This window comes from Taudactylus pleione, unplaced genomic scaffold (genome assembly GCF_031769625.1).
Source record: "Taudactylus pleione unplaced genomic scaffold, aTauple2 ptg000493l, whole genome shotgun sequence".
Taxonomy (NCBI): domain Eukaryota; kingdom Metazoa; phylum Chordata; class Amphibia; order Anura; family Myobatrachidae; genus Taudactylus; species Taudactylus pleione.
In genome coordinates this window covers 729,521-741,803 of record NW_028284895.1, presented here as the reverse complement: position 1 = coordinate 741,803, position 12,283 = coordinate 729,521, and the positions used below count along the sequence as shown (strand labels likewise).

The window sequence follows — 12,283 nt, the reverse complement described above, 5'->3', positions numbered from 1 at the left end:
TTTCCTAGAACTCCCGGGAGACTGCTGAATCTCGGGTGGCCCTCCTGGATTTACACAAGAAAGGACAAGTCTCCCGAAAGTTGGCTGCCCACTGCCCGAGTAAAGTGGGCAGTCTATTACATGATTCCCGCTGAATGGTCTCTTTGTGGCCCCATCCCAATTTCACGGTGTAGGTAATCGCAACATTTTGTAGCGAGGGTGGGATCATGAGAAAGCGATCTTGTCATCAAACCGCACCACACTGCTCACTTGGCAGTGCTATGCTAACTGCATGGTCAACCTCGCTGCCACCTGGGGCTGTGCCATGGAGGCACGTGAATCGAAATGGCTATGCCACACGGGTTGTGCTGTGAGGTATTCCTCGCATCACGCGCCGTCTAAACATTCTGGCCGAGCAGAGTTCCAGAAGGCAGAGCTACTCCGCCAGGCCCCCAGATGGGTGGACTGGCCCATCAGGCTGTTGCCCCTTCTGGCATTCTGGCATTTGGCAGAAGTGCCAGATGGCCTGTCTAGATGTGGGTGTGCAATTTCACCCAAGATATGCTATGCTCACTGGTGTGGTGCTCCCTATTGGATTCTACAGTATCATAGCTAGTGCTCTCGGTGCAGGCCATGCCCCCTTTGCATGATGTCACGTGGAGGGGGCGTGGCCTACACCCGGTGCCGGGAGCGGGCGATAGCATTGCCTGGAGCAGCCGAATGCTCCGGCGTGCTGTAAGGGCAGCATTGTGACCGTCTATAGTGTCTTAAAGACGCTCCAGGCAGCACCGCTGCAGAGATTCTGGCAGCAGGGTCCCGTTACACATGGCCATAGCTAGAGTAGTGCGGCCGGTGCCATCGCACAGGGCACCACAGGTCAGGGGGCGCTGTTTGGGCCTGTCAAATTTCTGTTTATTATCATTCTCACTTGTAGCTTCCTCTAATTTCATCCCCAGCATCTCTTGGCCTCCCCTATTTCTTCCCTGGCCCTTCCCCATGAGTACATTCCCCTTTATTGGGTGCATTATGTCCCTTTGAAAAATGAGGGGGCGCCAATGCTCTTTCTAGCACAGGGCACCAAAAAGTCTAGTTACGGCTCTGCCGTTACAGGCACCCTGCTGACCAGATGCAGGAGCTGTGGGTTTGCAGCAGTGTCACTCACAGAGCTCTGTGCTATATACGGCCGCACAGCTCGCACACCCAGAGTTACGGCCCTGGGGTTCCAATCAATAGATCTACACTAAAAGATCAACAATGTCTAGATAGACACCAAATGTTAGACAGTCAATAGGTACAAAAGGTCAAAACACAAAAGGTCAACATGGGTGAAGAGAGATAGGTACAAAAATTATCAACATATTTTTGTTTGATTTTAGGGTTAGACACTTATTGGAGGGTTAGGGTTAAACACTTGGAGGGACGGGTATGGTAAGGCACTTATTGGAGGGTTAGGGGTTGGCATTTGGAGGGAAGGTTAGGGTATTTATATGGTCTTATGGATGTCCTGGCCGTGTTTGACTGTGATTAGAACCTAAATGAGAAGGAGGACGCAGTTCTTGGTCCGGTGACCAGAGGGGACTTGGTCACCTTTTCGCGGTGTTGATGACGATAGAGCTGCTTTGTAGGAATTGTACTGTAGGTTTTCTGTGTAAAACGTTTCCTGTATTTCTTTGGTCCTTGTACCGTATGGTGCTGATTTGTAAAAGTTAAGACACATTAGTAAATATAAGTTATTGACGTTGGTGAATTAAACCTTTTCCCAAATTTACAAATTGTCCACATCTTCCAATCCCAAATTTTATTTGATCAATATTTCTTAATAGATAACAAACTAATACAATTTCTGTACTTGTCATTACACATAGGCGCCTGACGCTGCGTTGAACGCCAATCAACCAATGATGTTCCCACATTGTGTGCGCAGATATAAATGCCGCTGTGTATATATTCCCCTGTATGCAGAGCTTTGTGCATCTTGTGGTGCGCCCGCCCCTTATACGCACTCTTGGATCCTGTTTATTATATGTTTGGTCTTGCATGAGCTTATACATGGTGCAAATTACACATCATTACACTTTACTGTACATCCATCTCGGCACATCCCGCGGTTCCATCAACACGCCATCTTGAAACTTTACCTACTTGAGAACGCTCCAGTACAGTCCAGTTACGCCTCCTCCATGCAGGGGCTGGCTGGCAACTTTTAGCCTGGGAGGCAAATGCATGCAGGTGGCCCTGGCAGAGGAGTAGCGTGTAGCCAGGGTGCCCGGAGCACGTGCGTGCTTTGGCGCCCCCCCCCCCTCAAGTGTTCCAGGGATGAGGCGGCTCCATTTGGAATTAATGTAAAGTAAAAATAAAGATATGGGGCAGCCCCCTGTAGTGGTGCCCATATGCAGTGCCCCCTGTGCCCCAGGAGAGGACCCCCTTATGCAGGCCACCAGTAGTGCCCCTAGTAGTGATCTTCCTATGCAGTGCCCCTTATACAGTGCCCCCAGTAGTGGTCCCCCCTGTGCAGTGCCCCTTGTGCCCACAGTAGTAAGCCCCTTATATAGTGCCCCCAGTAGTGGTCCCCAGTAGTAGTCCGCCCCCCTTGTAGCTTGTAGTCCCCCCCTTGTAGTTCCCCCAGTAGTAGTCCCCCCTTGCAGTGCCCCCAGTAGTGCTCTCCCTCTTGTCGTGCCCCCAGTAGTAGTCCCCCCCTTGCAGTGCCCCCAGTAGTGCTCTCCCCCTTGTAGTGCCCCCAGTAGTAGTCCCCCCCCCTTGTAATGCCCCCAATAGTAGTCCCCCCCCTTGTAGTGCCCCCAGTAGTATTCCTCCCCCTTGTAGCACCCCCAGTAGTAGTCCCCCCCTTGTAATGCCCCCAGTAGTAGTCCCCCCCTTGTAATACCCCAAGTAGTAGTTCCCCCCTTGTAATGCCCCCAGTAGTAGTCCCCCCCCCTTGTAGTGCCCCCGGTAGTAGTCCCCCCCTTGTAGTGCCCCCGGTAGTAGTCCCCCCCTTGTAGTGCCCCCGGTAGTAGTCCCCCCCTTGTAGTGCCCTCGGTAGTAGTCCCCCCCTTGTAATGCCCCCAGTAGTAGTCCCCCCCTTGTAGTGCCCCCAGTAGTAAACCCCCCCTTGTTGTGCCCCCAGTAGTAGTCCTCCCCCTTGTAATGCCCCCAGTAGTAGTCCACCCTTGTAATGCCCCCAGTAGTAGTACCCCCCTTGTAATGCCCCAAGTAGTAGTTCCCCCCTTGTACTGCCCCCAATAGTAGCCCCCCCACAGTAGAGAGACACGTAATAAAAATTAAAAAAAACCCGCTCCTGGTCCCGCTGCTGCTATCAGCTCCTCTGTCCGTCCTCCCGGGCCACTTTGCATTATGGGAAAGACGTCATGACATCATGACGTCTCTCCCATTGCCCCCTGCGGGAGCCGGAATATGGAGCGGCTCCTGCAGTGGGCGCAGCAGCAGCTAATGAGTCTGACAGACTCTCATTGGCTGCTGAAACAAACACACAGCTGCCGGAGCCGGTGGCTGTGTGTTTGTCACTGTGTAGCACTGACCGAACTCCGTCCGGTCAGCGCTACACGCGCGGTGCAGCCTGTGCCACAGTGACACAGACTGCCCGCGGCCCGCATGGCGCTGCGGCCCAGGGGGCATATGGCACCCTGCCCCCCGGCCCAGCCCGCCACTGCCTCCATGTGTACTTGGGACTGAAATTCTTGTCATTCTGCGTCCCTACAATGTGACAAACAGGCAAGATATGCTCCATAAATGGCATAAGGCAGTATAGGTATGCGTTTGGCAACCTGGTGGTTGGGATGCCGACACATATTACTGGCACCAGAATACCGACTCCGGTTAAAATCCCAGCGCCGTCATACCGACCGCCGGGATGCCTAAGGTAAGTAACAGGGTTGGGTGGAGGGTTAGGCTTAGGTTTTGGGGTCAGGGTTAGGCACTAGGGGGAGGGTTAGGCACTAAGGGGGGAGGGTTATGCACTAGGGGGAGGGTTAGGCACTAGGGGGAGGGTTATGCACTAAGGGGGAGGGTTAGGCACTAGGGGGAGGGTTAGGCACTAGGGGGAGGGTTAGGCACTAAGGGGGGAGGGTTATGCACTAGGGGGAGGGTTAGGCACTAAGGGGGAGGGTTAGGTTTAGGGTGCGGAGAGGGAGAGGTTAGGTTCAGGCACTAAGGGGGGAGGTTACGGTTAGGCACCAAAGAGGGAGGGTTAACGGTAGGGAGAGGGGTCGGGATTACGACCATTAGGATCCTGACTGTCAGTATTTCATACTGATTCCGCAGTATATTGCATGCTGTCTCGGCTGGTCTATTGTTTATCACTGGTGAAAAAAAACATTGGCTCCCATATCTTATTTATGCATAAATCTACCCAGATAATACTTTATCACCTCTATTAGACACGTGACGAGCAGAGAATTAACATCATGAATATAACCCTAAGGGGCATAGCGCTACTAACCACCGGGGCATACACCATCCTGCTGCCTGGCACACAGCAATACCCTTACGCTCCAGGCTGCTCCAGTTTTCTTCATATACCTGTTAATCCCTATGTCCCTATGCCACCATGTTGTTCTACCTTGTTAAATAAACCTGAAACCCGGCTAAGCTGCACCACGTGTGGACTAACCTCTGCTGGGCACCTCACTTATCATCCTGTACACCCAGAGCCCAGTGTACTGTCAGTGGTTATGTACAAATGTTTATATCATACCACCTATGAAGTTACGGACCACAGTGCCCTTCCCTGATCACTCTGCCAATAGGTCACAGGCCCAGCCCCACTGCGCTATACTCTGTATGTATCAAAGCTGCCCTGTATTTGTAGCTACATGCAAAGCAGTCAGTGCTTTCCCAGCATGCAGGAGAGAAATAAATGCTAAATAAATCCATTTACATAACTTGGTTTATTCCAGGAGCAAAATGATCTTTGTTTGCTCTTTTTTTTTTTTATTTATTTGCTCTTAACTGTGGATTAGGACTAAAAGGTGAAACATTACTTGCACATAAGAACAATCTTTTTACTGATCATATTTCGTGCTGGGGAACATAATTGTGAACAGAAAAATGCATCCACGAGAGCAGACGATTGAAGCAGTGATGTAGCTGGAATTTAGGAGTGTTTGAGGGATATACTGTATAAATAGCCCTAATACTTTACAGAAATGTGGCCGGGCATTTAGTGCTTCTACTTATTAATTATATTACTTTTGATAGTGTATGATTTTTTGCGTTATTATTTAATGTGTATGTGTTTCTTTATTCATTCATTCAGCTCTGGCCTGGATCTCCCGGGAGATGTTATATACGCGTTTGGAATTCCCTTCCACTCTAATTACAGGAACCAGTTCTACGCAGAGGAGCAGGGTCTTTCCTTAAAGATCATGCAATACCTGGCTAACTTTGTAAAGACAGGGTAGGTACCAGTACCACGTATCCAACACACAAACATAGTAACTAACACAGTGTCTCTCATGACTTTTGAAGCCAATTATAGTAAAGTCTATATGTGTCATCTTCTCATCATTAAAACTTGTCTATACTTTATTAAATCACCGTTTAGTGGTTCTCTGCTTGGAGACTGCCAAAATATTGAATGTATATATATATTGTATCCCCCTAGGAACCCTAACTTTCCGTACACATATTCAAGGAAAAGGAATCCTGCATTGCCATCGTGGACCGAGTACCTGAGCCACAGCAATGGTGATAACTACAAGGAGTTTACTCAGCTATTACCCAGTCTCCAGGGTCTGAAGAAGGCAGAGTGTTCGTTCTGGAATGACTACATCCCCGCGCTTAAACTGTCTACGAGTAAGTGGGGAGAGATTGTCATCAGACAGACTGGCAGGTGTCAAGGTGGTCTCCTGTCTTCTCTAATTCAGCGCAGAAGTAAATGTCACAGCGGCAGGTGTCAGGGAAATGAAACTGGGCTAAAAGAGACCAAAGAGAAATGTAGGTGAAATGTTACATAGGGGGAAAGCAGGGCTGGGAAATTAGGCCAAAGCCCAGCTGAGCGCCACTAGAAAGACGGTGAGTATATGGGGGGCAGTGCTGTGCAATTTGGAAAGACTTCAATGGTCAATATAATGACATGCGCTTCACAGGACCAGCTGCATTAATTATCATTATCAAAGTTTATGTATAAAACTGCATAGATTTCACAGCACCATACTGAGTAATAGAGATATGTGACACACAGGGAAATGGCTTGAGCAAAATAAATAGCACATGGATGCAATGACTAGCCAAATAGCAATATCTGCATAATGACGTACATGACAGTCAATAAGAATGAATAGATGCAATTTCCACCAAATCGCATGGGAAACAGAAGAACTCAGCATAAGTCGTGATGGGTAAAGGATACACTATAGGGGCCTGTAGCCTTCAAAAGGGGCCGAACAATCTCAGTAATAAGTTAAATCAATACACTTAATCAAAGAAAGTGACAAGTATCTGTAATAACATTTCAGCAAGCATTTTACACAAGTGTCACAAGCTGTAACAAACAAATCTGACAATAACGTAGGGAGGAGCTAGGGGGCTACAGGTGAAGGCTTTGAGGGCCACATATAACTCTAGTGCCCAGGGGCGGTTTAAGAGAGGTGGCCCTCTGGCTTTGTGCCAGTCTACTGCGCAAGTCGCCGGGAAGATGGTGCCCGCATTATGTTCGTGTAGACTTCTCTATTGGGCATGCACAAATCTCTTGTATAATGTCCACCACCCCATTTTCCTGGTGATTTCTGTCTGCAGCATTAGCCGACACGGGACTCCAGTAAGGTAGGTATAATATAATTATAAGGGTATAAGATGTGCAGCGTGGGCTCCCCTGGACCCAGGGGCCTGTGTGCAGCTTACACCATGCGCCCTTTGTAGATACGCCAATCTTAGGGCCTGATTCAGACCTGCTCGCAAGCGCACAGCCCTCGCAAGCGGGTCGATGGTCCCCCACTGCACATGTGCCGCCTCCGGCATACGCATGCGTAAGACCCGTCCTGCGATTGCAGCTCAGTCGCTACGGGTCTCGCTACAAGACGGGGCGGCTGTCGATGGTGAGTGACAGCTCGCCCCGTTTTGTAGGCGGGGAGGGGGGGTGGCTGCACAAATGCAGGAGTTCCCTTAGGAATGCCTGGCGTTTGTGGGGGTGCCCTACTGACCTCAGTAGTGATGTCAGTAGTGGACTTCCTGCTCTATTAGAGCAGGAAGTCCACACGGGCTTGCGGGAGCCGAGACCCTACCACAGGGTCTCGTCGCAAGCCCGATGGTCGTGATTATTGCGATGGACTCCAGGCCGCTCGCACAAGCTGTGGGTGGTCACCCACAGCTTTGCGAGTGGGCTGGAGAAAAAAAAAACACGCCCTGATTCAGAGCGAGCACTCGCCAGCAGCGAGCGGCTCTGAATCAGGCCCTTAGTGCTGCTTGTTGCCCATTATTGGCTTACAGATATCAGTGAGTCATTTATAAAAACTGTTGTACAAGAAAAAGCTTCTGTGACCCATGTTCTAACCTGTTCTAGGATAATAGTAACCAGGGGCGGGCTGGGCCGGGGGGCAGGGTGCCATGTGCCCCCCGGGCCGCACCGTCACTTGGTGTCCCGGGCCGCCTCCTCAGCAGAAATAACCTGGTGGTCCAGTAGTTCATGTGGCCGCGGCCGAGATTCGACTTGTCTGTCTGTATTTATGGCCGCGCGATGAATTCCAGTAACCGGCGGCAGCTTCCAGTTACTTTATGTTCTACAGGGCTACGGAAGCCCTGTAGAACCAAAGTTAGTAACAAACCAGGCTGTGATCCGGCCGCGCATAGGAGGGGGCCTGACAAGCAGTTCGCGATTTATATCAGTGACATGGCCACTCTACAGTTAGCAGCAGTGTCAATCAGAAAGCAACTCCGTCCTTTGTCCTTCCTTGCGGAGTTAAGCTCGGGCAGCGCTATATTGACACTGTATTGCAGCAGTGTCATGGAGCATACACACGGTCAGATTTGTCAGATTTGTCAGATGAACGATTGAACGATTAAACGATTTGAACGATTTTACCAAAGTTTTGAACGATTGAACGATTTTTGACTGCATTAAAATGAATGGAATCGTCCAAGTCTGACTGCAAACCCATCAGATGTCAGAAATCGTTATCTGACCATCGGGAACGCGCATCGTTGATCGTCCATCGTTCAGGCATGTCAGATATGAACGGTTTTCCTTCAGATATGAACGACTGAACGATTTTTAAATCGTTATCGTTCATATCTGAAGGAAAAATCTGACCGTGTGTATGCACCATTAGTGTTAATCCTAGGGCCAGATCTTCCCCTCCCTCCCCTGGTAGGGCTCCTCCCTCCTCAGAGTAGGGGATGATTCTGGCCTGACGCTGCATAGCCTGCCCTGCCCAGTATGTCAGCACAGCCTGTGCGCTCCACATGCGTGCTGCCTGCACAGCCTACTCAAAGCACATTTCTCTGCATTAACTGTTTTAATATAATCAAATACTCCTTATTAGCCATAATGTCTTACAACAGTATGTCCCTTCTCTCAGAGTACAATATATCACCTACTCAGCCACCAGTAATTAAGGAGGGCTGGCGCAAGTTACTATATGGAAGCATGTGAGTGCTGGCTTTTTGAATATTTTGGGTCTGATTCAGCAGAGGACGCTAATGGGACCGCAGCCGCAATTTCACACAACGCAGCTGCAAAAATAAGCTAATACTTGCCAAAGCTCAGCCGGCTTAAAGGCCCACTGCTGCTTTCTCATATCCGTCCAATGCATAGTTGCCTACCTTTCAGTTGCTCTTCCCGGGAGAAGCCCGGGTAAGAGAAGCAGCAGGGGGGGGTGACGGGGGCGGGGCCTGACAAATCGCATCATTAAGCCCCGCCCCTTGTGGTAAAATTGCCGCGATTGGTTAAAATTTGCATAGGGGGCGGGGCCAAACAACGTGATTCATGTAGAATCACGTCTTAAGTACCGCCCCCTACACGGAGACCCGCGATCGCCGCCAGAATTCTCCTCATTCTGCCCACTTCACTAGGAAGTGGGCAGAATGCGGGAGAAATGCCTACCCTTCCGGGGGTGCGGGGGGTTACCCGAAAAATCGGGAGCCTCCCGCGAAAACCGGGAGGGTAGGCATGTATGGTCCAATGTCGCTCTTCTGTGTAAATATCGGTACCATTGATCCACATCAGCCAGTCCCCAGCATTTACAACAAGTCTGAACTGCAAGTCTCATGAGCTCTCTTGCTGCGTATGTAATAGAAATAGCTAATTTATGCACACCCATGAAACGGAGTTCAAACAGACAGACACGCCTGCGTTTTTCCATCTCCACCCCCAAAATGCTGACAGCCTGTCACTCATTTTGCGATGGATTCTTCTGTTATTGCAAAACGATTGCTGTGCATACACAGTACGGATTATACGCATGCGAGATTTCAAATAATTGCTCGATCTGTGTCCGCAGCTGAATCAGGCCCTATGTATGTGTATATGTATATAAGCCATATATGGGCCGGCACTCATATACTGCTGTAACTGCGCCCAGTGCCTCCACAAATAATAACAATAAAAATTTCCAAAGGTGCGGCACTCCAAGCTAATTTCCTGATGACAATCTTAATAAGAGTGAAACGTTGAAATTATCTCCACGTGTCTGAGTCTATTTGTACATTAGCCTGGAGTGCCGCACCTTTGGAAATTCTTATATCTATATATGTGTGTGTGTGGGTTGTTGCTTATGGGCCAGTCCTCTGGACTTGCCCCCCAGGCTAAAAGTTGCCAGCCAGCCCCTGATAGTAACATACCATATAGTGGATTACAGCACCTTTTTCTTGTGCAAAAATTATTCTAAATGTCATGTCTTATTTTTACTTCTATCAAACCCACCCACAGAAGACCCCCTCATGTCCAGGACACCCCACCATTTATATATTCGTAGCATATACTGCATATATAGCATAAATCTCCCATTTCTCCACGAAGATATTTAGCAATCCGTTAAATCGTGTATACAGCGGGCCTGATTCTAGGTTGGACATAATTAGGCCCAGTATGTGCAGGCCAGGTTGGTGCAGGTGTGTGTCTCTTCTATACTGCTTTTATAGCTATGGCCCGTATTCAATTTGAGGCGAAAAGTCCGGATCCGCGATACTTTTTCGCCGATGACGTCATTTTCACCTGTTTTGCTTTTACCCCATATTCAATTTGAAAGTCAATGCAATGTACTAGGTGAAAAAGTTTCACCTATGAATAGCAGGCGTAAAAAAGTGCAGAATTGGGGTTTTGGGGTGCAACATTGTGGGAACCCCCGTGCAGCCTTCAGACAGTCCCCCAAAGGTAAACTGTAAAAAAAAAAAAACTCGACACCCCAAAAAATGACTTTGAAAAAGGGGGCGAAAAAAAAAAGTTGGGGTACAAAGTTAAAAACTAGCGAACTTTACTCTGGGGGGGGTCCCCAAGTATGCCCCAAGTGTTTTTTTGATTGCAGGTGCATGCGGCAGGTGGATTTTTCACAATTTTTTCAACTTCACTTTAGCAACTTTTAAATATGCTGACCCCCATTTTCAAGTACCCCAAATTTGCTGGGATAAGTTATTTTCTGGAAAAAATACTCCTGAATACTATTCTGCACCATGTATAGAAAAACGCTATTTAGCAGCTATTGAGCCCGTTTAAAAACAGCAAATTCCCAGAGCAAGTCAAATTGGGGGTACCATAGCTAACCCCCATGTCAGAGCATCTTTTGGGGGGTGTCAGGCTGATTTCCCCATTTCGGACAGTACTTTCCGCCTGTTCAAGTTTCGCCAGGACCCGTTTTCGCGTACTTTCAAATTGAATACGGGGATACGCGGGCACGCGCGCGATACTTTTCCGCCTGCTAGACAGGCGAAGTAGGCGAAAAGTCCGGGAGGCGGAAAAGTAACGCGGTTCGGCTCAAATTAAATACGGCTCTATGACTGATGTTAGTAATCATTCTCACACACCTGTTGGGCCTTTTAATTAGGGAGCCCCGATCCGGTAATAAGGCTGATTATTGCGGTGATAGAAAAATCACACATCACCAGTGGGTCGCCACAGCCACGGGAAAATGGGCATGGTCACAAGTCACAAAGCGTGGACTCACGGCACGTCCGGTCTAAGCATACCAGCCGAGCAGAGCGACCGGAAGCAGAGCTGCTCGGCCAGGCCTTCAGGCGGCTGGACCGTCCCATCAGGCCGTCGCCCCTTCTGGCATTTTCAAGAATTGACGAGTAGCCAGTCCGGTTATGTGTATTGCTACAATTTAACAGCACAATATCACTGAGGCAGATTTTCAAAGTGTTATCGCTGGCGGCAACGATTTTATGTACTGGGCGGAACTAAAAAGACAGCCCTACAGTGTTTTGTACATGGTGTCAAGTTAAACAAATAACTCTTTTGTCTGTGGAATTCCTCTACTAAAATGTAGCTCATAGTCATTGGCACAGAGTGCAGCCTTTGTTGTGATGCCGCTTTCTCCCAGCGAGCTGTGTGTAGGTGCCAGGTGCTGGCAGGAAAGCATAAACCACAGGGTTGTCACACACAGACCTGAGCCATCCTCGGTGCGGTGAGGAACTGGAATCCTCGGTCACAACGTGCCACCTGCAGCTTCAGCACACTGTGATAGACTCCGCCAAGTCTTAGCGCTAAAGGCTTTTCATTTTTTTCTCGTAGATTTACAGATTGGATCTGTGTCCACCAGAAATAGCTCTGAAGGGGGATTAAGATCTACAGTCACACAGAGCGTCCCAAAGCAGAGAACAGACTCCTATTGAAGACAGGTGGCGCTTGTTCCCAATCCACTTTCATTCCAGGCTCTCTGGTGCAGAGGGTTTGGATTAATGAAATAGTCACTTGTCTGATTGTGCAATTTTTTTTTCAGCCATAATAAATTGATTGTTTATTTCCTTCATAAAATAATAAACTTATTTTCAATGTACTTTAGTATTTTTACTGTATTTTTCTAAATAATATGAAAGACAGACATATTAACCTATTCACCTTTCGGTGCATTACAAAGTTATACCCCTTTTCCACCTAAATTCTGGGTCTGACCCAGAGTGGGAACAGAGGCCCTGATTCAGAGCCGGATGCTCTGACAGAGCGCTCGCTCTGAATCAGGGCCGTCCCTCTGAATTTAAGAGCGGCGTCTCGGCCGCTTGAATAGCTGTGGGTGACCACCCACAGCTATAGCGAGCGGCCAAAATGATGGTCGCGATTGTCAAGACCATTACGACCATCGGGCTTGCGGTAGGGTCTCGTGGCCGCAAGCCCTGAAGTGCTTTTGGCTCTATCAGA

General features: G+C 48.9%; 1 protein-coding gene across 1 annotated transcript in view; it reads left to right on the top strand.

Annotated features, from left to right (window-relative positions):
- TG (thyroglobulin) overlaps nucleotides 1–11,863 on the top strand; it is a 326,211-nt gene extending 314,348 nt beyond the window's left edge. Inside the window, 3 exon segments of the mRNA XM_088449710.1 lie at nucleotides 5,252–5,392; nucleotides 5,600–5,790; nucleotides 11,660–11,863. Coding sequence (XP_088305836.1) covers nucleotides 5,252–5,392; nucleotides 5,600–5,790; nucleotides 11,660–11,760 — 433 coding nt within the window. The 3' untranslated portion in view covers nucleotides 11,761–11,863.
- The last annotated feature ends 420 nt before the right edge of the window (nucleotides 11,864–12,283 follow it).